Raw genomic sequence first — 13202 nt, 5'->3', positions numbered from 1 at the left:
CCATGACCTTTGTGGTTTCTTCCAAACACTATTAAATCTAGCCCTTGTCCTGCATGCTTGACAGAGTGCTTATTCTTTCAATATCTTCTGGGTGCCTGGCACTGGGTTTAGCCTATTCTGCTCTGTGGTCTTCTGTAGAGGGACCGGCATTCAGACCAGGGTTTCTTAGTGAGAGAGGCTGATGGGTTGTTAGGGGGTGGGGCGTGGAATGCCATGGCCTGGTGGGTTCTGCCTGGGAAACCCGCTTCAGAAGAAAAGTCCTAGAGCTGGAGATTGAAGAGCAGGAAGTGTTTTAACAGGCAGATAAAGCAGTAGTGGGGGCAGGAAGAGTCCGTGTGTGTGTGTGTGTGTGTGTGTGTGTGTGTGTGTGAGGCCTTACAGGGCAAGATGGTGGCGAGGATCCCATGAGTAAATTCTTGCAATATCTGGGCAGGACAGCAGGTCTGGGCTGGTGATTGGCATTGGGAATGGAGAGAAGGCAGATCAAGGACACTCGCATTTTCCAGCCTGAACGACATGGCAGGTGGTGGTGATGTTCTTGAGATAGGGAGCTCGGGGAAAGTGGCAGATTGGAGCCAGGAAGAGAGAGTCCACAGCGGGACAAAACTTTGTTGAAAAATCAGGGGAAGCATCCCCAACTGAGTTTGAACTCACTCTGTAAGGTAAACCCAGTGAGAAAGCAGCCACACTCCTAGCCACTTTGCTGTTCTCATTCTTGTCAGCAAAACCCACAGTTATTACTCAAATATGATGGATTGTTTGCCTACTTACCTCCAAGGGGACTGGAAGTAAGATCATTTGTTCACTCACTCTTTCTGTATTTGTGGAGGGCCCCCTGTGTGCCAGAGACTGTTGTAAGCCCTGGGGACCCAACAGTTCATAACCATGCAAGTGCCTTCTGGCCTGGGGTTATGTTCTAGTGAATAGAGATAGACGATCAACAAATAAATATGCAACATTAAGTTGCAACATGCAAATACATTTCTAACAGGTCAGTGCTGGTAAGTGTCACAAGGTGCGAACTGGGAGATGGAGGCACGATGCGCTCTTCCTCTGGAAGGGTAGTCATGGGAGGTGACATTTGTCCAAGGAAATAAAAGAAGGTTCTAAGCAAAAAGAATGCTGTGCGGGAAGAAGGGCCTACATGGGGAGTGGGTGCAGAGAAGGGCACACCGTTGGTGTGTTTGGAAGACCCCAGAGAGCCCGCTAGAGAGGAGGGAGCAGTTAACTTGGAGAACAGAAAGGTGTGAATTCAGAGAGGTGGGGCAGGAGCTCCGCCGGGGGGGGGGGGGGGCGGCATACAGGACCGTTAGCTGGCTTAAGGACTTTCTATTTCATCTGGAGACAAGAAGCCTTTGGGGGGTTCCCGGAGGGGAGTGGCATGGTCAGATTCACATTTTCCAAGAATCACTCTGAGAATAGACAGTGAGAGGAGAGCAGCAGGAGACGGGCGACAGCTGGAAGCTAGTGTGGCTATAAGAGAATGCAAAACCCAGCTTCCAGGGGTCAATCAGGACAGCTTCTGTAATGGGAAACAAGAGGGGTAGATGTTCCGGACCCTGAAAACTGTGTGGTTATTCCAACCAGAGCCACATTTTTAAAATATCTATATCTATCTATCTCTATCTATCTATCTATCTCTATCTATCTATCTATCTATCTATCTATCTATCTATCTATCTCTATAGATAGATAGAGATAGATTTGTGTATGTAAAAAAATTACTGATAAAAATGTCTAATGATAACAGAAGGTTATACACTAAAAGAAAGGGTACCCACTGCAGTCCCACTCCCCACAGGACACCTTTGTTAACGGTTTCGTGTGAATTCTTGCAGGTACTTTCCATGTATTTATATGCATTGGGGTTTCCCCTTGTGAGTAGGATTATACAATATGCCGCACTGTTTTGCATGTAGCTGTTATGCACTTAATGATTTAACGTTGGCATGTCTCTCTCTCTGCATGAAAGGAACCACCTCACTGACTCCAAAGTTCGGGTGGGACGGTGATGCGTGGGTGAACTATCAGTTTAACCTGTCCCCGTTAATGGGCATGGTGCTAATTCCAAGTTTTTGCCGTCTCAGACAATAATACAATGTCTAGACACTTATGCACTTTTGTGAACATGTTTGTGGGTAAATTCCTACAAGTAGTAGTTTGGTGCATCTAACATTTCGATAGACATTTTCCAATTTACCTTCCCGCCCAACAGGTCTGAGAAGGCCTGCTTCTCACACCTCTTACAATAGCCAAAGTTGTACTTTTTAATCTTTGAAAAACTTGACTTTAAATCTTCCAGAAGCTTGGACAAAAATGAAGAGCGTTTACATTTATCTGATGCTCTCGATGTTTCCCAGTGTTTCCTTACTGATCTCATTTGATTCTCAAAAAACCTCAGGAGGCAGGAATCGTGATCTTTCTTAAAAGAATCTAAGGAATTATCGTTCCCCTTTTTCCATAGAAGAGGAAAGAGAGAAGTGAGATGATCTCAGAATGAAAATTTAGATAAAACTAAAACACCCATTTCTGTAGCCTTGCTCCTCAAGGTGAGACCGACCCCAGCCCCCCCACCCCACCCCCATGGGCCGCAACTCAGAGGCAGTGCTGGGGAGGACGCCGCCTGGACCCTGCTCCCTCCTGAGGGCATCTGACCTGAACCCTGGTTCTGAGGGGAGCAGGGTGGATTGACTTACTGTCCCCGGGGAGGTGACAGATGGTGGGAAGGGAGGCTTGGGAGGCCTGTGGGAGCAGCTGCAGGGCAGCCTGGTCAGATGGCTAATGTGGCAGGGCCCAGGCCCAGGGAGGGCTCCGTGGCTGTTGTCTGAGCTCATCTGGGGAGACACGTCTTGGCACCGTCGGCAGCCCTTTCTGTCTGACTGCGATCTGTAATTCCCGCCTGCTCCCCACGTGCCCACAGCCCTCCGGCCTACCAGACACATGCTAGGAAGGATTCTCTCATTGTGGGGAGGACAGGAGGCCAACAGGTCTGGGGCTGGTGTGGACCAGAGGCTGGGTGCCCCCCCCCCCCGCAGCAGTCCTCCCCTTCCCATCTGTCACAGCCCACCCCGGGCCCTGATGCCCCCTCTGAGATGTTCGGAGATGCTGCTGGGCCATGTGCTCTGCTCTGAATTTCTAAATGTGTTCTTTTAAAAAATGGCTGGCATCATCGCTCACCCAGAATCCATGCCAGCATCGTGTCCCCCTCCCGGCTACAACCTCACTTCTAAACTCGAGGCCGGTGAGGTCCCATAGGTAGCCATCAGACAGGTGGCCCACGGCCGTGTGGGCGAGTATTAAATATACACACCGGATTCAAAAGATGTAGTCAAAGAAGAAAGGATGTAAACCAGCTCACTGCTTTTTTAGCTGGATTACCTATTAAAATGATACTATTTGGGATACATTGGGCTCTATAAAGTATAGTATTAAAATTTACTGTAGCTGTTTGGACCGACAAATGTGGCTGCTGGAACTGATACACCAGGCAGCAGATGTGGTCCAATTCTGTTTTTAAAGGACACCTGTGCCTTTTCCCCATCATCTTTGTAGCTGCTTCAAGTCTTGCTCGGACGAGGTAGGGTATGAAGGGAGGGAGGGAGAAATAAAGCTAGGAAGGGAGGAAGGAAAAGAGGGAGGCAGGGAGGAAAGGTCTTGTCCTCCAGGGGAGCCCGGGGTAAAGAACAGGAACCAGGGTCTGATCCCAGCCCTGCTGTTTGGCTGAGCCCCCTTGGACAAGTCGCTCACTTCTCGGGGCTCTGATTTCCCCATCAGTGACATAGAGGTACTATTTCCCTGAAGGAGTGTTCCGAGGTTTAGAAGTATCTGAGAAGCTTCTAGCACAGTGGCCGGCAGGCACCCCTCGCTCCAGGACTCGTAGGATTTTCACAGCTGCGGCACCGGAGCCGGCTCACGGTGGGCACTCACGACTTTTCACCCAGGAATGTAGGGGGGTTGGAGGTGTGGCTGGGGAGCTGCTCGCCCACCCAGTACGATCCGTTTTGGAGTGTCTCTATCGCTCGCTCACCCAGCGCACCTAACGGAACCGCTGCGGGGAGTCACCTTCTCTTCCCCTCTCGCTCTCCCTGCCAGGTTGCAGCCTCTTCACCTGTACTCGGTGTGCTTGTTGGTTGGACTGTTCTCCCTTGTTCCCTGGGGACCTGTCTGGGACGTGCCCAAGTTCCACCTGGATAACTGCCGGCAAGCGTGGTGGACGAATGCGCTGTTGCTTAATAATTTCCTGTCGGTCCGGAATGCGGTGAGTCCCGCGTCTCGGGCCAGCAGCGGGCAGGTGGCAGGAGCCAACGCCGGGCCTCCCTTCGCGCAGCTTGGTGACTTTCCCAGGGCCAGCCCGAGTCTGATGCCCTTTCTTCTGGCATATTCGCTGGAGTAACAGCAAAGCCATAGTAAGGTGGGCTGTGGGTGGGCAGACTAACCCCTACCAGTCTGGGCAGGCAGTTGCGGTGAAAAGCAGAGGGAGGGAGCAGGGTAGTAGGCACTGAGGGGCCAGCCATCTAGGTGCGTGTCCCGGATGCAGCCGGCCTTGTCGGCCAGATCTGACTATGCCACATCAGTACGTATTGGTGGTGGCTTCCCCAGAGCCCTCATATCCTCATCATGATGCTGGAGGAAACGAAAGTGAAATCGCCGTAATTAGATCATGTCACTGATGTGTGCATAGGCCTGGAAAGCAAGGCTGAAAAGAGAATCGCTCAAGCGTGGCTAATGACTGCACAGAACGACTTACCGACTAGATGGCCGCCTTCCATCGGCCGGCGCCCGGAGGCTCGGACAGGGCGCGCGTCACCGCCTAACTGCCTTCAGATGGGCCTGTGTCTGTGACAGGGCCGTGGAGGCCAGGCTGGGCTCTTTGCCCAGATGCAGACTGGCTTGGGCCCTCTGTGGGCACTGGGGGCAAGGACACGAACGAGCCAGCCGCCTCTTTGAGGCAAAGCCCACTGTAGGTCCTTGAAAGCAGAAGTGTCAGGCTGTCAAGCCTGGAGTCCCCACAAATTTCCCCATCACGGGAACTTCTTTCTGATGGGGACGAGGAAAGCTGTCACTTCCCCTGGATAAGTCTGGTCTCCCTTGGACTGGGGGGGATTGGAGGGAACAAGGAGCCTGTATCTCTGAAGCCCTGGAGAGAATTGCCCCCAGGAATTTCCTCACACTGAAGAAGAAATACAGGTAACGGCCTCATTTCACACAAACGCGGACAGCCTGTGCAAGGAGGTGGCTTTGGCCAGACGATCGCCTGTCAGTCATGCGTGGGAACTCTGGGGTTTCCCACAAAAAGCTTGTCTGGAGCCAGGCCTCCTTCCTAAAGGAACACACTCCTTGCCGGAGGTGGGGAGGGCCGGCAAGGCAGGGAGGAGAGCACAACAGGGACCCTTCCAACTCTGACGGCACCAAAGCCACGGTTGTTCCTTCCATTCGTGTCATGGGATGGAATGGAGCTCCCACAAGGCTTCCGGGAGCTTAGCTATCACTGCTCTTTTCAACAAGCAAGAACACTTGTCTGCGTTTCCATTTTGTAAGCTGACAATAGGAATCCCCACCACCCAGGCTTGTAACTGGGTTAAATGAGAGGGGGTTACCTGAAATACCTCTAACTCAGACTTCCTTTCCCTTCCCGTGGAAATCCACCGCCCGCCCTCCCCCCGCCCCCCACCCCAGCTGCCCAGTGAATTCTTCCTCCAGCTCCAGGAAGGCGAGACAATGTGGGGTGCCCCGTGAGCAAGGGAAAGGGGTCACCTCTGCTCCTTTTGTTTCAGTGTAATGGCTGGACGTGGTACCTCGCCAACGACTTTCAGTTCCATTTCACCACACCGGCGATCGTCCTCGTCCACGGAAAGTGAGTTTCCCTGGGACAGATGTGTCTCCCCGGGACAGGGGGTCTCCCCAAGACAGGTGTGTCTCCCTGTGGGGCATCTCCCATGGAACTCTCAACGAGTACCACAGTTCTGGGCAGAGTAGTTTTACAATTTAGGAACCGCACTTTTCAGAACAGTCTGGACACCGAACCCTCCTCTGTTTACCTTGCGCTGTGTCCTCCTCCGATTTTTGTCCTACACGAATCCCTCTGGGTTTTTGCAGAGTTGTAATCCGTGTGTATTAATATCTAGTCTCAGCTTTCCCACTTAACGGTCTCTGCAAACATGTCCACATAGCGACATGCTCTGCGTACTTGTCAGTTTCCGGAGTTATGTACCATTTTTGCAGTTGGCCATTAGCTTAGTTCCAGCTTTTCATGACTTCAGGTGACACCTCGGTGACTGTCTTTGAACACACTACGTTTCCCTCATCTTCATTTCCTTGGGGTCCTATTTCCAAGTGGAGTTACTAGGTCAAGGGGTGGGAACAATTTCGTGGTGCTTGTTACATATTGTGTGATTGTTCTCCAGAAAGAGTGAGGTAATTCACAGTGCCCCCAGCAATGCATCAGTGTACCTGTTCCCCACATCGGATATTTTTTACCTTAATTTTTGTTAGTTCCAGAAAAGCTGAAGACCTCAATAATTCACAAGAAGACTTATAGCTTGTGGATTATCCATGCCATATTTTAAAAAATAATTTTTAAAGGATTTTATTTATTTTTTTGAGAGACAGCAAGAGAGCACAAGCAGGGGGAGCCGCAGAGGGAGAGGGAGAAGCAGGTGTTCCACTGAGCGGGGAGCCCGATGTGGGGCTCGATCCCAGGACTCAGGGATCATGACCTAAGCCAAAGGCAGATGCTTAACCAACTGAGCCACCCAGGGGCCCCTCCATGCCATATTTTAAAAGATATTTCTTTTTTTGTTAAAACACATGTTCAATTTAAGAAACCCTGCAAGGTAATAGGATGAAGAGAGGGGAAAACCATCACCCTCGACCCATCCCTCACTCAAGGAGAAGTGAATTCCCTGTTAATATCTTCGTGTTTATTTTTCTGATCTTTCTTCTGCATCGCTTTTTATACATGAAAAGATTCCTTATCTACACGTTAGTATCTTTCTTTTAATAGTTTTATGACATAAGCAATTTCCCATAGAATTTTACTTCTAAGTAAACATAATTTTAATGTGTGCATAACATTCCATTCCATGAATGAACTCTAGTTTACTTATAACTTCCCCTATTGTTAAATGCTTGGATTATTTCTGATTTTATGCTTTTGTAGGTAACAGTCTGATAAATATTTTCATGGTCACCATTTGTCTCCAACTCCGATATTTCTTTAGAATGCATATCTTTAAGGGAAATCACTAGGTCAAAGAGCATGAATGCCTTCTAGGCTCTCGAAGCATAATTTTTGCTTTCCTTAAAGGTCTATCAATATTCAGTCCTCTGGCCATCTAATTACACTGTTGCCAATATGGAACGTTAATGATAATACAGAACAAAGTACAAACCTTGTTATTTTGATATGTAAGAAAACATTCATTTTTCACATCTAACTTGCAAGTCTTCAATTACTACGGTACAGCTGAGTTCCAAATGTGTGTTGACCAGCTCTATGTCACAGTTACCTGTTAATGCTCTTTGCGGACAGACCTTTAAATTCCAGGCTGACCCAGAATATTGCCCATTCCAGCCACATGCGAACATTCAAGTATCCTGGGCAAGGGAAATGCATCCTAATATTTTTTTTTAAGATTTATTTATTTATTTGAGAGAGTGAGAGAGCATTTAGTTTAATCTAAGAATTAGGCAACTAAAAAAAAAAGGAAAATCTGCTTTTCCACATATCTTAAGCACACACCGCTTTCTAACTTTAAATGTAAAGAGGCGTTTGGATAGTTTGTTTTACTAATCATTAAAAAAAATGTTCCATGGATTCCACTAAGCACAAAGGCAGTTTGCTGGGATAGTGAGTTTGAGTCAGAAGACATGGGTTCCAATCCTGACTGGGAAGTCACTAGCTATGGGGTCCAGGGTAGCTTGCGAGACTCCCATCTTCAACTTCCGTCTCTGTAAAAGGAGATGGTAGTGCTTCCCGTCAGGGCTGGAGGACAAAGCGAGGTCATACACATGGGAGCCAGTCCAGCACCTGCCTGTCAGTCATGTGTGACCACATGTCACTCAGCTACCTGTTACTTGAGATGCTTTGTCATCGCCATTGTCCCCAGCTGCTGTCCTTAAGCAGGGGCGGCCCCTTGCCCCTCCCAGTGTCACAGGGACTCAGGGGAGGGTGTCTGGATAAGCCACTGCTAGCGCCCTGCTCTGCTCCTCCGCTAAACCCATGCAGGGATGGCCATCTCCCTATTCTCTGCACCATCCCTATTCCACAGAGGGTCCCCTTCTCTGGGCAATCAATCGCCTTCCTTGCTTCTTCTCTAAACACCCTTTCCAGAAGGTATTGGTGTGGAGCAGATGTTAATGGAGGCTTCCCAAACTGAAGGGTCCACATTCCCCTTGCTCAACCTCACCCCTTCCCACAGGCTTCCTGCTTCACCCCTTCTTAGTTCTACTCCCCCGAGGTGAGTGAAGGGTTGTGGAGACGTGAGCAAATGCCCGATGCTGGGGGATGTCTGTCTCTGTATGATTGCTGTGGGGAGAGCGGGGAGGTCCAAGTTCTCCTCCACCCAGTCTGCTGAAACAAAAGCATCTGAATCGAATGGCTTATTTTCTCAGAGTGGGGGTTGGGGGTGGGGAGTGCCATTTTTGATAGCCTAACGGAACTGATAAAAGCATATGAAATCGAAACCAAATCTGGTAATAAGATGGAAATGAGATCTAATAATCACTTGGCTATTTATTTTGGAAATGGAGATTTAAAAAAATAGCTCTGAACATCCTCTGGTAGAAAGATGCCACTCGATGCCTGCTTATGTGATGCTCACATCTCCCCGGAGGCAATCACTGAGAGTGATGGAAATTAGGAATTCGTGTGACCTCCTACCCTCACCCTGCCATGGATCAGGCAAGGAAGGTGAAGAGGAGGTGAAGGGGGGTTTGGGACGCTGACCAAGCTCCCCGTCCCCCCAAGCCCCTTAGAAAGGGTGGGCGGATTCCTGGAGGACTCCTGGGTCACCCATCTCTCCTGCTGCCAGGGGAGGGGCTCCCTGAGCAGGAGCTGAGAGCTGCTCAGGCCCACAGGGCCCCCCCTGAGGTGGACTCTCGCTCCTACAAGGCGGTCAAACCCTGAGAGCTCCCGCAGGGTCGGGGGAGCAGCTGGGCCCAGCAGAGCCGGGTTGACCTGTTCTCTGGCGCGGTCACAGCCCTGGCTCTGCGCTGGACTATGGCTGCTCGAAGGGCACTGGAGACCTTGGCCAGTGCCTGCAGGAACAGGTGGGTCTGGTGTGAGGCCCCAGCAGGCCCGGCAGCCCTGGCAGCGGAGAAAGGGCAAGCCTCTCCCGGCTTCCTCGGAGGTGACATTTGCAGCAAGATGTACTGATTGCTGGTCCAGGTATGTCGTGAAGAAAGAGCAAGAGAAATCCTGTAGGGAATCCTGGCCGGGATGCTGGGGGCTGACAGGCTTGCAAGGAAGACGGGGGTCTTTTCAGAGAGGGAGACCCTCTGCTATTCCTTCCTCCTCTTGGGCTATGGCCCCTGAGTGGATCTTTTTGAGGGACCATCCCTCTTGAGAGAATGGGGATGGCAGTCTGTGCTTGAAGCTCTGGGACTTTCTCAATCCCATTGTCCCAGGAATAGTCCCCTCCAAAAGCCAGAAAATATAACTGCTAACCTGAGTTGGCAGAGGGAAGGCTTTGGCACTGGGCCGTTTGGGCTGTGGTCAAAGGCCCCGATCAGCGGCTCAGGGGCTCAGGAGGACAAGGGACAAGCAGGAGGTAAGGTGGGCCGTGTGGCACTATCTCCCTGTCTCTTTTGGTCCCTATGCGTAGTCGCTTGCTCTGGGTGCCGTGACAAAGTACCATACAACAGAAATCTATTTCCTCGTGGTTCTGGAGATTAGAAGCCTAAGATCAAGGTGTCAGCAGGGTTGGTTTCTTCTGAGGCCTCTCCCCCTGTCTCCCCATGGTCTTCCCTCTGTGGTTGTCCCAGTCCTAATCTCCTCCTCTCAGATTGGATGAGGGCCCATCCCGATGACCTCATTTCATCTTAACGACCTCTTTAAAGACCCTGTCTCCAAACAGAGTCACATTCTGAATTGCTGGAAGTTGGAATTGGGGCAGGGGGACCCAATCCAGCCCATGAGAGTCTATGTTAGGAGGCATTACTAGTTTTATTATAGTGGTGGTTAGCCAGGGGAGACTTGTCGGACTCCTGAGGGGAGATGCCACAGATTGGGCTCAAGTCCTCCAGGGAGTTCAACAAATATTTACTTGGGTGGATGTGGGTTTTTATTGGATATCCTGATTGAATGGCTTACCACCCACCTAAGACCATGAATTCTTAGTACCTCCCAACTACAGACCTACTGGGGACCTACTTGAGTGTCCTCGTGACTTAGGAGCCCTGGCCCCAGAGTCAGCATCTTTCCTAGAGGTTGTCATGGAAGGCAGCTTTCAGTCCCTCAGCTAAAAACCAGCCAAGCTTGTGGCCACGCAACTACATTTAGCTTCTACATAGTGGGAGGTATAAAAGTTAGGGCTTTTTTCTTTAGAGAACACACTCATATAGAATGCCAGTCATTCAAGGAGGGCAGAATTAGATGGTCTGGCAAAAGGCACAGTAAATAGATGGCATTGTTGTCATAACTTCCCAGCCTACGCTCACAGCAGACATTACTAATCAATCACAGCACCACTGAGCTACACGCCTCCATTCCAAGCATTAACACTAAAGTAGAATTGGCACTCTGGACGAAAATCACTTGTTCCCTGCATCACTCGTCGTATATCCCTTTCTCAAGAAGAACCACGGCAACTCTGAGCAGTGGAATGGGCTTGTCAGGAGCATCATCCAGGCAGGGTTGTGCCTGGACAGTCCTGCACCTGTGTTTGACATTTCTTTTGTACCACTGCAGATCGTCTTGGTCCCAGCCCTCATGACTCTGAGTAGGTGCAACCAGACTTTGCCTTGCTCTGAGCCTGTGTCCCTCAATCTCAGTTCCTGTCCCAGAACCTCCTATATCCTGCAGCTGGGATTCCTTCAGGACTCCTCTTGGCCTTAAACATGTGTAGTCCCAAAGTGTGGCGGCATTGGCTTTTGTGGGGCCTCCCTTGACCCATGGGGGATAGAAGACACTAGAAAAGGCTTCTTTCTTTCATCTCCCGAGACAGTTTTCAGGAGCATTTCATAAGGCTCCCTAGAACATTTTGGAAGAATGGAGCATTAGCCACCTTGATAACATGTCCCTAGTATTAGGTTTCCCTGCTTCCTGTTCCACACCCCATCCCTCATTCCTAACCCCGTGTCAACTACCAGCACCCAGATATTTGTTTCAGATTGCATCTGGGTGGGAGAAGAATCCTGGCTCCCTTATGCTATTCCCTTCCCCGTGTCCCCCTGTGCCTGACAGTCATTTCTCCCCTAAATCAACCACCATGTATGTCCTCGTGGCTGGCAGGGGACATTCCCAAGCATGGTCTCATTTTGCGCTGCATCATAAATTTCAGGGTGAAGATGAGGAAATTCAAGTTCAAGGTCCTGCCAAGGGTCGCACAGCCAGTAAATGGTCAAGTTTAAAGGCTAACCCAGTTCTCTAACTGCAGCCCACTCTGCCACAGCTGCCCCCACATCAGCCTCCCTCAAAGGCCGCCCTAGCAGGAAGTGCCTCTGATTGCCAAACTTTCAAATCTTTCGCGGCCACAAATGTTGCGATGACGGAAACTGAAGAGTGCTTCTGTCAATGTCCTCTCTTTGCAGAAGTAAACATGTCCTTGTCCTCCTCGGAGCCGTGCTGTTCTTGGCATCTTTCACTGCCACGGCGCTGCTCACACTGGCTTATACCCTTCCGGTCGCAGCTCCATCAGAAGCAAGGTAACCCGCAGTTCCCAGCCTGCCACTCTCCCTTGCCTGCCCTCCGGATGGCCAGGACCTCCCAGGGAGGGCTGCTCCATGAGTCCCAGGCTGTTTGTGCTGTGTGCACTGGCTTGTGGAAAAACTGGGTGGGAAATGTTCAGCCTGGATGGGAAAGTTGATTACGTTTTTGTTTCCAAACTTCCGAACCTTTCAACTTGCACTGTGGTGGGGTGGGGGGGAATCTTCTCTGAAAGTATGGGGAACTCACTGCTGCCCGTTGAAATGCTTCTCGGAGGAGAGGAGCGCCCCCACGTGGTCGCATTGGGTTTCTCCTTCAGTAGAGAACTTGCGCTTGGAAGTTCTTAATAATTGGCTGGAGAGACTCAAGTTTAAGGAAGTTGGAGTCATCCCTTGAAAGTCACACCGCTAGTAAGTGACATAGGTGTGAGTGGAACCTAGGATCTTACCCACTATGCTATTTTGCCTCCCCAGTGAGGTATATCGAACGATTCTTCCTTATAACCACCCTGTGTATCATATGGGGAAAAGTGGTCCGATTTTCTGCTAATCTCTTCTCAATGCAGCAGGCAGAGTGAGATCCTGTCAGTCACCTGCTTGAATTTGTCCAATGGCTTCCCAGTGCTGTCACAATAAAATCCCTGTCTGACCTCCTCTATCAGTCCCCTATGTGCTGACTCTGGACTGGCCACACTGGCCTTCTTACCGCCCCACACCCAGCGTGCTCCCTCCTCAGGCCTTTGCACTTGCTGTTCCCTTACACTAGAATGCTTTTCCTTTAGAAGCCAGATCTTGGCAGGGCTTTCCTACAGGTGTCAGTGCAAACATCATTTCTCAGAGGAACCTTCGCTGACCTCCTGATGTAGAATAGCCCTGAGCCATGTCTGGCTCACCGTGCTCACTGTGTATTTGCGAGGGGAATGAATGCATGACTGCATGACTGCATGAATGAAGACACCCCAGGTTTTTTGACCCGAGGAGCACCATGCCCTTCCTGTCATGTCATCGTCTTCTGTGGACACTGCCAGGTGACTGAGGAAGAGGCTCATTCCCATCTAGCCCAGGGGTTCTCGATTCTGGAAGCACATGAGACGCACCTGGGAGCTTTTAAATCCACCGATGCTTCTAGCAAGCACCATCTCAGACCTCTGAATCACAGTCTCCAGGGATGTGGCCCAAGCAACCGAATTCTGTAATAGCTTCCATGAAGAAGTTCACTCCTGAGAACTGGAATTTTATTTTATTTTTTAAAATATTTTTTTATTGTATTATGTTAGTCACCATACAGTACATCCCTGGTTTCTGAGGTAAAGTTCAATGATTCATTAGTTGCGTAT

General features: G+C 50.1%; 1 protein-coding gene across 1 annotated transcript in view; it reads left to right on the top strand.

The window, feature by feature from the left end:
* LOC123000887 (O-acyltransferase like protein-like) overlaps nucleotides 1-13202 on the top strand; it is a 40706-nt gene that overhangs the window by 13692 nt on the left and 13812 nt on the right. Inside the window, exons 6-8 of the mRNA XM_044383055.3 lie at nucleotides 4093-4258; nucleotides 5775-5854; nucleotides 11752-11865. Of these exons, the coding sequence (XP_044238990.3) occupies nucleotides 4093-4258; nucleotides 5775-5854; nucleotides 11752-11865 (360 nt within the window). The remainder of the gene's footprint in view (nucleotides 1-4092; nucleotides 4259-5774; nucleotides 5855-11751; nucleotides 11866-13202) is intronic.

Source organism: Ursus arctos, unplaced genomic scaffold (genome assembly GCF_023065955.2).
Source record: "Ursus arctos isolate Adak ecotype North America unplaced genomic scaffold, UrsArc2.0 scaffold_17, whole genome shotgun sequence".
In the NCBI taxonomy this organism is placed as follows: domain Eukaryota; kingdom Metazoa; phylum Chordata; class Mammalia; order Carnivora; family Ursidae; genus Ursus; species Ursus arctos.
The sequence above is the reverse complement of the archived record's forward strand: the minus strand, read 5'-3'. Positions and strand labels throughout refer to the sequence as shown.